General features: G+C 36.3%; 1 protein-coding gene across 6 annotated transcripts in view; it reads right to left on the bottom strand.

Moving 5' to 3' along the window:
- Window positions 1-14,672, bottom strand: part of CEP192 (centrosomal protein 192) — a 178,204-nt gene that overhangs the window by 36,892 nt on the left and 126,640 nt on the right. For all 6 annotated transcript variants that reach the window (XR_005027146.2, XR_008998291.1, XM_036897239.2 and 3 more), the window contains exons 29-33: window positions 12,140-12,230; window positions 11,805-11,981; window positions 6,702-6,962; window positions 6,386-6,501; window positions 4,760-4,869 (exon numbers count right to left, since the gene is read on the bottom strand). Coding sequence is in view for 4 of the 6 variants with exons in the window: in XM_036897239.2 (XP_036753134.2) it covers window positions 4,760-4,869; window positions 6,386-6,501; window positions 6,702-6,962; window positions 11,805-11,981; window positions 12,140-12,230 (755 nt within the window). In the remaining 2 variants the exon portion in view is untranslated. The remainder of the gene's footprint in view (window positions 1-4,759; window positions 4,870-6,385; window positions 6,502-6,701; window positions 6,963-11,804; window positions 11,982-12,139; window positions 12,231-14,672) is intronic.

Raw genomic sequence — 14,672 nt, forward strand, 5'->3', positions numbered from 1 at the left:
AAGAGATGGACAACTTCCTAGAGAAATACAACCTTCCAAGACTGACCAAGGAAGAAACAGAAAATCTAAACAGATCAATTACCAGCAAAGAAATTGAATCGGTAATCAAAAAACTACACAAGAACAAAACCCCCGGGCCGGATGGATTCACGGCTGATTTATATCAGACATATAGAGAAGACATGATACCCATACTCCTTCAAGTTTTCCAAAAAATAGAAGAGGAGGGACTACTTCCAAACTCATTCTATGAAGGCAGCAGCACTCTTATACCAAAACCAGGCAAAGACCCCACAAAAAAAGAAAATTACAGACCAATATCCCTGATGAACATAGATGCAAAAATACCCCACATAATATTAGCAAAACAAATTCAAAAATACATCAAAAAGATCATCCTTCATGATCAAGTGGGATTCATCCCAGGGATGCAAGGATGGTACAACATTCGAAAATCCAACATCATCCACCACATCAACAAAAAGAAGGATAAAAACCACATTATCTCCAAAGATGCTGAAAAAACATTCAACAAAATTCAACGTCCATTCATGATAAAAATTCTTAACAAAATGAGTATAGAGGGCAAGTACTTCAACATAATAAAGGCCATATATGACATACCTACAGCTAACATTATACCTAACAGCAAAAAGCTGAAAGCTTTTCACCTAAGATTGGGAACAAGACAGGGATGCTCACTCTCCCCACTTCTATTCAACATAGTACTGGAGGTCCTAGCCATGAAAATCAGACAAAACAAAGATATAAAAGGCATCCAGATTGGTAAAGAAGAAGTCACACTGTTACTATTTGCAGATGACATGATACTGAACATAAAAAACCCTAAAGAATCCACTCCAAAACTACTAGAACCAATATCTGAATTCAGCAAAGTTGCAGGATACAAAATTAATACACAGAAATCTGCTGCTTTCCTATACATTAATGATGAACTAGCTGAAAGAGAAATCAGGAAAACAATTCCATTTACAATAGCATCAAAAAGAATAAAATACCTATGAATAAACCTAACCAAGGAAGTGAAAGACCTATACCCTGAAAACTACAAGACACTCTTATGAGAAACTAAAGAGGACACTTACAAAAGGGATTTCATCCCATGCTGTTGGGTAGGAAGAATTAATATTGTCAAAAAGGCCATCCTGCCTAAAACGATCTACAGATTCAATGCAATTCCTATCAAAATACCAACAACATTCTTTAAAGAACTGGAACAAATAGAGAGTCCTGATATTAACCCAAACATATATGGTCAATTAATATAGAATAAAGGAGCCATGGATATACAATGGGGAAATGACAGCCTCTTGAACAGCTGGTGTTGGCAAAACTGGACAGGTACATGTAAGAGAATGAAACCGGATCATTGCCTAACCCCATACATAAAAGTGAACTCGAAATGGATAAAAAACCTGAATGTAAGTCATGAAACCATAAAACTCTTAGAAAAAAACATAGGCAAAAATCTCTTGGACATAAACATGAGCAACTTCTTCATGAACATATCTTCCCTGGCAAGGGAAAGAAAAGCAAAAATGAACAAGTGGGACTATATCAAGCTAAAAAGCTTCTGTACAGCAAAGGACACCATCAATAGAACAAAAAGGCATCCTACAGTATGGGAGAATATATTCATAAATGACAGATCCGATAAAGGATTGACATCCAAAATATATAAAGAGCTCATGCACCTCAACAAACAAAAAGCAAGTAAGCCAATTAAAAAATGGGCAGAGGATCTGAACAGACACTACTCCAAAGAAGAAATTCAGATGGCCAACAGGCACATGAAAAGATACTCCACATCACTAATCATCAGAGAAATGCAAATTAAAACCACAATGAGATATCACACCAGTTAGGATGGCCACCATCCAAAAGACAAACAACAACAAATGTTGGTGAGGATGTGACAGGAACCCTCCTACACTGCTGGTGGAAATGTAACCTGGTTCAACCATTGTGGAAAGCAGTATGGAGGTTCCTCAAAATATTCAAAATAGAAATACCATTTGACCCAGGAATTCCACTCCTAGGAATTTACCCTAGGAATGCAGAAGCCCAGTTTGAAGAAGACATATGCACCCCTTATGTTTTTCACAGCACTATTTACAATAGCCAAGAAATGAAAGCAATCTAAGTGTCCATCAGTAGATGAATGAATAAAGAAGATGTGGTACATATACACAATGGAATATTATTCAGCCATAAGAAGAAAACAAATCCTACCATTTGCAACAACATGGATGGAGCTAGAGGGTATTATGCTCAGTGAAATAAGCCAAGCAGAGAAAGACATGTATGAAACGATTTTAGTCATCTGTGGAGTATAAGAACAAAGAAAAAAAACTGAAGGAACAAAACAGCAGCAGACTCACAGAACCCCAAAATGGACTAACAGTTACCAAAGGGAAAGGGACTGGGGAGAATGGGTGGGATGGGGGGGATCAGGTGGAAAAAGGGGCATTACAATTAGCACAGTTAATGGAGAGGGGGTTGCATGGGGAAGGCAGTACAACAGAGAGAAGACAAGTAGTGATTCTATAGCATCTTACTACGCTCATGGACAGTGACTGGAATGGGGTATGTGGTGGCGACTTGATGATGGGGGTAGTGTAGTAATCGTAATGTTACTCATGTAATTGTACATTAATGATACAAAAAAAAAGTGCATTTTTTAAAGAAGAAATTTTAGAAGACTACAGTGAATGTAAGCTGATATTCATAATAATCAAGACATCTGACTATAAAAGTTTAAATCAGCTGTGCAAATATTTACCACTAATTACACATTTAGAAAAGTGAAATTATAAAACTTGTAATTAGTACTATGTTCAAACATGTTATTCAAAATAATCACACTAAAAGTTGAACTACAATGTTCTCATAGGTGATCTATGGTATTACCCAACACAAAACTAAGTGGGATTGTTCCCTTCCTTCCTCCGGATAATATATATACCATCTCAAGGAATTCAGTATTCTCTGAGGTGGAATCTGGCATCCCATAGACCTACATGTAGCCCAACTCAGCCCCATTTTAGGTGGGTGATCTCGGCAGGTTACTTGAGCTTCTGGGAGGGTTTGTCAATATGATGCTTAAAATGACACATTTCCTGAATTTCTGTACTTGTATCTCCCTGGAACATCCTTTGCCATGCTGGTCCCCTTACCTCAGAACCACGTCATTCTAAGTGGGGTACCCTTTCTCTGGGCTCACCTGGATTCCTAAACACAGCTCTGTCATAGCACATGTCATACCGTGCCTTAATCACCTGTTTTTCCCTCAGTCTGAAATCCCCTAAAGGGCAAGGACAGCATCTGTTACCTGTATGGATTGGCACACTGGACTCTGGCTACCTGCCCATTCAACCACTGTATGAAATGCTGCTGAATCACAAAACTGTGCCAAGTTCTGAACCACTACAAACTCACACTACCTATTGTCATCAGTGTTCTGCTGCAACATATTGCTAAGTTTTGTGTTCATGGCATAGTTTCAGCTCTTTTTTTTTGCTCTGAGGAGGATGGAGTAAGGAAAGTGAAACTCGGAGGAGCTAAGTGGCAGAGATGGTTCTGAACTGAGTTTCAACTCCAAATCCAAGGTTCTATCCATACTCTGTTCACTTAACACATGTTGACAAAATCCATTTCAAATCTTGTTATTTTAAAATAATCCACCCTTGCCTTCCCTTTGAGCAAATTATCTAGACTCCTAATTACTGAAAAGATCACAGACTACTCTATATCACCTCTACATAAGCATAAATATCCTTTTAACTCTATCATTTCATATCTCAGAAGCAATACATACTTCATCATTAGAAAACTAGAAAGCAAAAGTGGGGGTCAAAAACACTACCACCTGAAATTTTACAATGAGAACATAGTCACTGTTAATATTTTGGTATGTCTATGCCTGTAATTATACCTCTGTAGCTATATAAAGAACATTAAATTATTTTTACCAAAGTGAGATCTTACTGCGTAACTTTTAAAAATAATTTTTTCTTAATAAATCAAGAGTTTTCCATGTCATTTAACATAGAATCATATTGTTTCAATAGCCTAAAGATATTCTATTGCATAATTAAATAATCCCATTTTGAAGCATTTAGGTTACTTTTAACTTGTTATTTTATCAGCAATACTGTAGTGAAAATCTGTACATTTTACACAGTATGTATGTTTCAATACATATTTTTTTGTCAGTAATAAACAGCATTAAACAGTTTAATTCTTTAGCTCAAACAGAGCTAACCAATCAGGTTAAAGTCACTCTACCACTGTCTATTTTGGATTTTTTGGGGGGCCACCATCACATCCTCCAAAAATCATAGAGTAGGCACAATAGCACAGAAATCTCAAAATGAGTTTTAAGTTTCCAATCATTAACACTTAAACAGTAATTTGAGCTTAAGGACCATTCTCCTGTTTCCAAGTCTACCCATACAACAGATGCAATAATATATTACTACTATTTAACATATACATAGCAAAGCTCTCTCATTTTAACTTCACAATGATTCTGTGCGGGATGAGCAGTTAGATATTCATTTTACAGATAAGGAAACTGAATTTCAGCGATGTCATCTATCTGAAGTCAAACAACAGAACTGTGGCTCAAGCTCAGCCTGACGCCACATCTAAACTCAGTCTTCCTCTTACATTGTATTGCTGGACCAAGACAATACTACAAATGACCCAAAGATTTTAGCCATCTTGAAATTCTTACCTTCATTTACTAGTAGCTCATCTTGAAAGGCTTCAGCAAAATCAATGATCTGCAGCACACTATTTTCTGGAAATATCTGTCCTATAACCCCTGGTTTATGCAACAGGGCTCTGCCAAATAGAAATTTTTTTTATACAAAAGTGGTTTTATATATAAAATGACCTTAGTTAGAACTCATTAGTATATGTGGCAAATCCCACTAATAGCATGACATATTAGTAAATAGATCTCATGTCTTAAGTCCTAATGTAAGTCATTTTAAAAACAAAGCCTACTTTGAAAGTTCCCTTAAAAGTTATATATGGTAGTATAATAATCAGTTTCAGTTAGATACTAACATCAAAACAAGAAGTCCCTAATATAAGAGTAGAAAGAAAATTAAAATTACACTTTTTTCAGGTCTTATATTTTCATTATTTGTGATAATTTGGTTATAGTTAGAAATTTACCTCAGAAAAAAAGACTGTATCAAGAGAATGATCAAATTAAACATCAGAGGAAGACATTTAAATGACCAAATAACTATGTCACTCTGGCCTCTTCTAGAAAATTTTGAGGTAAGAGAATTAAATGTTAATTTCCCCATAAACTCCAATATTTACCAAGGAAATCTCATTACTGTAAGTTTTAAATATGCTGATTTGTATATCCTAGTATAGGAAAAGGAAAAAACAGACAAAAAACCTGCTAACTGAATTTCTCCAAATGCCAATTTCTATTTCTAAAATACTTAATTGAGAAAAAACCAGGTTTAAAGTTGAGCTCTTCACACTGGGTCTGTTTTAACATCATGTAGTAATTTATGACTGAACTCTTTTTAAACATTTCCAATAATCCTCAACAGGTTAAAAATAAAAATATTTCTTAAGTTATATATCAGAATAAAACAAAGCAAGGCATAAAGTGTTGGAAGAAGGAAATAATGATATATGCATGTGCCCCACCCCTGCTGGGAGTCAGTGATTTCCTTCTAAGAGATAAAACATTGTGAGCTTCACTTACTTCACATTCAGGTCCTCTAGGCTAAGAGACAAAATTTTGTAATACAAGAACACTGAATCCAACATACAAGAATGTTAAATCATACCTAAATCTAACTAAATTTAACAACATTTTAGCATATTAAACTATATTTAAACTAGATGCACCAAATTTTCTAGAAGTATATGATTTATGAAGCTAGCCAAGTTAAACATACTACACATCTGATTCTTTCAAGTAAATTCACAGCATTCCCAGAAATATTCCAGATAAGTCAGGTGTGCTTATACAATATATTCTTTCAGTCAGTAGTTCTTAAAGCTTTTCTGACTGATCTACTTTCACTACAAGGTGGTCCTACTTTGAAGTCTGAGGCCCCTGAGTAAAGGAAAAGAGGCATAGCACACATGTCTAGAAAAGAAGGCACACTGCCAAGTTTGGAGACGACTTTTTTATAGGTGTTTTTTCCTCACATTATGGTAGCTTAACAGCTACATGAATTTTACCAAGATTTCTCACCTACTGGTTCACTAATAAGTAGAGAAACATACTCTATAAATTCCCAATCTGAAACCATACCATTTTTTAAAGCCTCCATTATTTATACTGAATAGTTCCCAACATCATCTAAGGTAAGTGACCTACCTTCGATACTGCTGCCTTGAAATTTCATCTCCACCAAAAAAGCATATAGTTGAAAGTTCTGTTGCAGTTTTATAATTGCTATTTCTGTCTGAAGGATTATATATTACAGTAACATCCTGATGCCAAGAAAAAGAATCAGGGGTGAATATTAAACATTTTTCTTGCATAAGTAATTTCATTCCAAGAAAATCAGTAAGTACTTCTATTTATCTATTATTTTCAGATATTATTTTAGTATTTAGCCATAAAATATATAAGTATTAATTTAACCTAAAAAATGGGGTCATATTTCTAATATATAAACTTTTATACTTACTTGTTGTGTTTTTCCCTTGAGCACAAATTTATCTGGAAAAATCCTTAATACTTTAGGATCCAGCAAAACTTTTTTCTGAGAATCCTTAAAACCTACTGCTTTAACAAAGGCTGCCCGAGAGCCAGTGTTGTGAACAGAAAAAACAATTCTACTTTCTTTGCCAGGTATTAAGTCATTCACTGTTACCATGTAACTGTCAGATAATTTTTTAACATCTTCCAAAATAAGATGACTTGTTCCACCATATCCAGACAAAGGTATCTAAAACCACAGAATACATACATCCAAAGTTATTTTTCTGTAAGCAGAAAGCAGATTAAATAACAGCTAGAGAAGAATATAATACAGATTTAATTAAAATTACTATTCCTTGTGTACTTTGGATAGTAGTTATCACACCTCCAGTGAAGCATTATATTAAAGACTTTGGCTTAAGAGAAAAACAAGTCAAGGAACTATGACACTATTTACCTCCTAATATGCTTAACTATTGTACTGCTACAACAGCCAAGCTTAGATGATAAAGTAGTAAGATTAGATATTCTTGCTTAAAAAGTGTTTGGGTGAACATGCTGATGCATGTAATTCACTTTGAAACACACAAAAAATAGATGAATTGATGATTAGACACATGGTAAAAGAAATAAAGCAAAATGTTAATTGTAGAATTTAAGTAGTAGGGTATGTGAGTGTTCACCACCTAATTCTTTTAATTTTTGAAATGAAATGCTTTTGGGGGAAAAAATCTGTTAGCTTCTGGTCTAGCAAAGTCAGAGAGAAGCATGTCAAAGGGGCCAACTAGAAGCCAAGCACTCAAAGTTCAGAGGACAAGACACCCCAGAGTAGCAAGGGCGCCAACCAGAACTGTTCCTAAGCCCGGTTGCTCCCACAGGGCTCAGCGCTACAGGAAACAGGATTCACAGAAAAAACCCTATAAGTGAGAATGTAGGAAAATAGGTACCCTGCTGGAAAAGACATTTCATACCCTTTTAAAAATTATTTTCATTCCTATTACATAGGTTTCAAAGAACCCCTTGCAAACCTGAAACTATCACAGCTTATTCTGAGTTGTGTTATGTACTTAATCAAAATAGCACTTGGAGAAATTAAATTTAGGCTCCTCACAAATTGGTAGTGGTTTGCCTGTTAGTAACAATAATAATGTTTTAAGAGGCTTCTGAAGTTCCTACAAATCCCACTTCAATCAGAGTGAGCTGTCAGTTTCTAGAGCCAAAAGTGTTTCTAATTTTTCTTTTCTCAAAAAAACTTGCAAATAAATTTTATATATGAAACCAGAAAACACCAGGGAAGAAGTTAGCTTTTAAAAACACTCAAGTGTTCTTACTGTATTTTTAAAGCCTAAGGAATCACAAGTAACTACTGATTAAAAGGTTAAGAAGAATAATTACTGTATAAAACAAATTACAGCAATGCTAATTATTCCAAAGATTAAACAAGAAAAATGGATTACTCTAGAGCAGGGTTTCTTCACTTGGGCACTACAGATATTTTGCACTGGATCATTTGATGTGGGGCTGTCCTGTGTACTGTAGGGTGTTTAGCTGCATTCCTGGTTTCTACCCACTAGATGCCAGTAGCACCCTTTTCCTACCCCCAGTTATGACAACCAAAAATGTTTCCCAATATTGTAAAATGCTCCCTGGAGGGTAAAACAGCCTCTGAGCATCACTGAAATACAGGACTAGAAAACAAAGAGCTAGTATGAAAGCTTAGAGCCTACAAAATAGATAAACATGTGTTCTACAGTCAGGCAGCCTGAATTTGAACCTGTCCTAGACCACTTACTGACATATAAGGTGCACGACCATGGGCAGGCATCTCTCTACACCTCAGTTTCCACATGTGCAGAATGGAGATAATGGTATGACCTCATACAGTTGTTTTGAATATAAAATGTGGTAATCCATGTAGTGATTATGAGTAGTACCTGGCATATACTCAGCATGCAATACATTCATTTTTATTGCCATCCCATCATGCTTTATGGTACTAAAACATAGATAACTTCATTTGTTCCTCGGAACTAAACTGGAAAGTCGGGGTGGCAACTAGGTGCCTTTCAGATAAGGGAGTGAAGCATGAGCAGGTGGAGAGACTGACCTAGGGTGAGTGTGAAGGATCCAGAGGCACAGCTGTTCCCAGATGCTCATCCCTGGAGGCACTGCTCCTCCACCACTGTACCAGCCAACTTATCGAAGCTGAAAGTCTAAATTTTTGTGAGATAGAAGCCATATTCATCTGTGCACTTCAGGCCCCCATTCAGCCCACCTCTAAGGATATGCAGGAGGCATCTACCTAGGAAGGACTCCCACCAGGATCCTGGTTTGTCTTAAGAGGCCATCAACCTGAACTTCTGCTTGGTTGACTATCAAATCAAATGGCTTTGCCCTAAACCACCAGGGAATTATTAGTTCTCCAGAGACTCTTGCTTAAGAATAACTTCACAATCATGGCTGGTAAACCTGAAACTAATCAAAATATACTCAGGATAGTTTGAAAGAAACAGCCGATTTAGTCCTCTCCACAAACCATTTGATCCTTACTTGAAAACAGATCATCAGAGTTTGTAACACTTTGGCACTATTTCTCAGGTTCTCCTGTAAGGATGTTATTTCTAAAAACTTATACCTTTAAACAGTTTTGCCCACCATAGTTTACAGGACTAAATGAACAGCTCCACAGAGAGTATGTCAAGCTCCAGCATAAAATAAAGCTAGGTTTGCATAAATACCTATAAAAACCAAAACCTTTTAGTTAATCTTATAACTTTATCACATTCCTTCTTTGACACCAGGAAATGGGCTAAAATTTCAGTCCCAGACCCACTGCCAAACAACTGTGCAGTTTGTAATAAAGGTACTTTTACAGCACTTGAGTTTCATTTGTGACTACCTTGTCCTTATTTCTTTTTCTCATTGATTAAAGCCTTATGTCTTAGTGCTCTGAATGTACCTGAAGAATTGACTTGAAATTCTTTTAAAAACTATGCTGGGAAGAAACAAAACACAATAACTTTTGTCTTTTTATCCCTAGTTTCTTTAATAGCAAAATAGTGTCAACAGGTATTTTGCTGAATTGAAAGAATAAAACTCACTTGAGAATTCATTATCTTAAACAGTTCCATCTGGATCTACCAAAAAAATGTGTTCCTGAAAAGCAGGACACATTTCACAATTCTCAAACAGAAATGAAACTTAAAGGCATTAGAATACCACAAAAGACCCCGAATAGCCAAAGAAATCCTGAGAAAGAACAACAAAGCTAGGGGGATTATACTCCCTAATTTCAAGCTGAACTACAAACCTACAGTAATCGAAACAGTTTGGTACTGGCACAAGAACAGACCCATACATCATTGGAACAGAATAGAGAGCCCAGATATAAATCCACACATACATAGTCAATTAATATATGATAAAGGAACCATGAGTATACAGTGGGGAAAAGACAGGTCTTCAACAAATAGCATTGGCAAAACTGGACAGCTACATGTAAGAGAATGAAACTGGATTATTGTCTAACTCCATACATGAAAGTAAACTTGAAATGGATCAAAGTCCTGAATGTAAGTCATAAATCATAAAACTCAGAAGAAAACATATGGAAAAATCTCTTGAATGTAAACATGAGCAACTTTTTCTGAACACATCTCCTTGGGCAAGGGAAACAAAGTGAAAAAAGAACAAGTGTGACTACATATACTAAAAAGCTTCTGTACAGCAAAGGACACCATCAGTAGAACAAAAAGACATCCTACAGTATGGGAGAATATATTAATAGATGAATTATCCAATAAGGAGTTAAGATCCAAAATATATAAGGAGCTCACAGGCCTCAACACCCAAAAAACAAATAACCCAATTAAAAAATGGGCGGAGGATATGAACAGACACTTCTCCAAAAAAGAAGTTCACATAGCCAACAGACACAGAAAAGATGCTCCACATCACTAATTATCAGGGAAATGCAAATTAAAACCACAATGAGATATCACCTCACATCAGTTAGGATGGCCAACATTGAAAAGACTTAGGAACAACCAATGCTGGAAAGGATGTGGAGAAGGGGGAACCCTCCTACACTGTTGGTAGGAGTGGAAATTACTTCAACCATTGTGGAAAGCAATATGAAGGTTCCTCAAAAAACTAAAAATAGAAATACCACTTGACCCAGGAATTCTGCTCCTAAGAATTTACCCAAAGAAAGCAAGATCCCTGATTCAAAGACATATGCACCCCTGTGTTTATTGCAGCACTATTTACAATAGCCAAGAAATGAAAGCAATCTAAGTGTCCATCAGTAGATGAATGGATAAAGAAAATGTAGTACATATACACAATGGAATATTATTCAGCCATAAAAAGAAAAGAAATCCTGCCATTTGCAGCAACATGGATGGAGCTAGAGGGTATTATGCTCAGTGAAATATGTTTTCACTTATTTGTAGAATATAAAAACAAAGTAAAACAGAAGGAACAAAAGAGCAGTAGACTCACAGACACTGACAAGTGACTAGTGGTTACTAGGGGGAAAGGGCTCGGGAGGGTGTGGGGGAATAAAATTATTTTTCTGTCCGTACTTGGAAGAAGAGCTCACTTCAAATCTTCCTTTGCAACAACAATTATATAAAGGGGCACAGTAATTCACAATCACAATATAAATTGGCCACGGGGATGGTAATACAGAATGAAGAATAAATATGGTCAATGATTCTGTAACATCTTTGTACATTGATAGATACTAGCTGCAATAGAGGGGGTAAGGACTTGATAATGTTTAACTGCTGAACCACAGTGTTGTACATTTGAAACCAACATAAGACTGTATATCAACCATACTTTAATAAAAAAGCATTACAAGAGATTATTACTTACAGAAATACTTTCGGTGACTGCTTTTACCACACAACAATTCTACAAAGGTTGTAATTATACACTTACTCCCTAATTTATCTGTAAATCTAAGCAATCACATGTTTTGACTTTAAAAAAGTAGTGTTTAAATAATTTATCAATATTAAAATAGTTAAAAAAAACAGGTCATAAACTCTACAGAAAGAAAAAAGCAGTAAAATTCTCTTACTGTGAACTTAATGGCTGGTTGTGATCTAATTCCAAGTTGTTTAATTTCTAGTTTAGCCAACATACAAGATAATCGAGTAGGTGCAAATAATACAAAGATGTTACTGTCTTCCTTTGGATCAATTCTGATCTCACAATTACTGGTCAATCTCTCCTCTGAACCAAAAGTGTGCTGAAGCTACAATTTAAAAATAATCATTGCATAAAACAAAGTAGTAGCATAAACAGCATTAACATAAATTCTTCAAAGATGATTAATACAAAATAGCCTGCATATGTAAGTTTTCTGAACACAGACAGAACATAAAACAGCATAAAACCATACACTCCACAAACCTGAAAGCAGTCCTGATCTTGTCCTCTAATAAGCAGTCGTAAATGTTGAGTTGTAGATGTACACTTATTTCTTAAAGTTAGTTTCTGAAGCCTAAAAACAATTACATATTTTAAATGTGGATTTCCTCCATGGATATTGCTACAATTATAAAAACAAAGCCAATTAAAACCACCTTCAATGTTTAGAGATAGACTGATTGCATAAGACATTTTAGCAGCCTGGAATTGTCTCTTCAAAGTCTTAGAACTCTACATTTCTAAAAACATACTTTCAAATTTCACTTTCTCATCAGAGAAGGTTTTTGGTTTAATTTCTCTCTGATCATAGATCCTTAACATTATTATTTATACTATATGTACAGGTATTCTCTGTCTTATAAAACATTAATCAATGAAAATCCAGTGACAAATTCATTGTTATTATTAACTCAAATACCTAGCTCTCACAGAAATGAGGGGTCCTAGACACATTGTCAAGATTCTTCACTCTAAGAGATTCATTTGGACAAAGTAGTCTTTTAAACAAAATACTAAATTAACCTTACTTTTAAAAAGTTACCATGAAAGTAGCTGGTTGGTGGTAAGAGAATCCTTCAGTCTTTAAAATTATATGATTCCTCTCTACATTGGACAATAGAGAATACATGAGTACATCTTTTACTCAAATTTTGAAAATCAGCAGTTAAATTAGTCAAGCTGTGGTCTATGCCTTGTTTACGTTGTCTTAGAATGAAATTTAAGATATTTGGCTGTCAGCACACTTAAGCAAAACCTTCCACAGATACACTGCCTGGGAAAGACTGATCTGAAAAAAAATCTGCTATTGTTCCTATGTGTTTATTTTTTATTTTTAAAGAAGTGTGTTTATCATTTCCAAGTAGTAGAGTAATCAAGTGATATCAAGGAACCTCAGTTTCTTGTTTTAAAAGAAACTATACAAAAGCTGGTGGAGGGGAGGTGGGGGATAAGGCAGCATGAGAAGTGAGGCAGAAATCTCCTCAAAAAACCACATATACTGTGGAAATACAGCAAATACATCTATTCCTAAAAGAGTAACCAGAAGTAACAGTACACCAGCCAGTATACATGTGGGAGAAGTGAACATTGCTTGGAAAAGTGTGAAGTAAAAAAGCCAGGACCTGGTGGAACCCAAGCACTCTCTCCAACCCAGCTCATCAGTGGGAAGAAGAGAATCAGAGCCCGGAGGGAGCAGAAGCCCAGGACTGATAAATACCCAGCTGTATAAATCTACTCCAGTAGCACAAACCCACACTGCATGGAGCTCTGGAGATTACAGGGTGTGAAAACAAAAGTCAGAGACTGACACTGTGAACAGGTTCCACAATGAGCTGCCTTGGGACACAGGAAAGGAAGGTGATTTGAAAGACTTCTCAACAGTGAGAGGGCTGAGCAACAGTTTAGGAGAAGGAACAAGTGGACAAAATTGTGGCACACTCAGTACAGAATGCTGGGAACTTTCAGGAGCTTCAGGCGCTCCATTCCTCTTCATGGCTACACAGCTCAAAGGACCTCCACCATGATATGCAGCCTGTGTACCATCCTCCTGGCAACCCCACACCTGGCTCACAAATTGGCAAACCCTGCCCTGGCATCAGGCACACAGAGGGAAGCCCCACTTACAGTTACTAACGCAAAGCACAGAGACTTACCCCTGTGTGTTTGGCCCACTGGTCTGGCAGTGGAGACAGGCATAGCAGCTGGGAAGCAGGAAAAGGCGCTTACCTACCCCCAGGCACCACCACCACTCCCCTGTGACCCCTGACATCACTCGAGGCATTGGGCAGCATGGAAGAGCAGAGCTTTTGGACACTAGGGGATGCGCCTAAACAAAACTAATATTTTTTACTATGCAACAGTATTAAGAAAAGGCAAAATAACCTTCTTGAAACAAAAATCCCTAAACAACAAAGAGGGGGCTATGTGAGACTGAAATCACCAATCTTCCTGAAAAACAATTCAAAATAAAAGTCATAAGCATGCTAATGGAGCTATAAAAAAATATTGAAGAGCTAATGAACAAATTCAGGAGGAAGATAAGACACCTTAAAAAATACAGTAGCTGAAATGAAACAAACAATGGAGGTATTTAAAAGCATATTAGATGAGGTAGATGAGACAGTAAATGGAAAAGAAATTAGAGAACAGGAATACAAAGAATATGACACAGAGAGAGAAAAAAGGATCTCTAGGAATGAAAGAATATTAAGAGAACTGTGTGACCTATCCAAACGGAACAGTATTTGCATTAAACAGGTACCAAAAGGGGGAGAAAAAGAGATAGAAAGTGTCTTTGAAGAAATAGTTGCTGAAAGTTTCCCCAAGCTGGGGAAGGAAATAGTTTCTCAGGCCATGGATGTCCACAGATCTTTCAACACAAGGGACACATGGAGCACAACACCAAGACATAAAATAAATAAAATGGCGAAGATAAAGGAGAAGGACAGAGTATTAAAAGCAGCCAGAGAGAGAAAGAATATCAAATACAAAGGAAAACCCATCAGGCTATCACCAG

Source organism: Manis pentadactyla, chromosome 6, assembly GCF_030020395.1.
Source record: "Manis pentadactyla isolate mManPen7 chromosome 6, mManPen7.hap1, whole genome shotgun sequence".
In the NCBI taxonomy this organism is placed as follows: Eukaryota; Metazoa; Chordata; class Mammalia; order Pholidota; family Manidae; genus Manis; species Manis pentadactyla.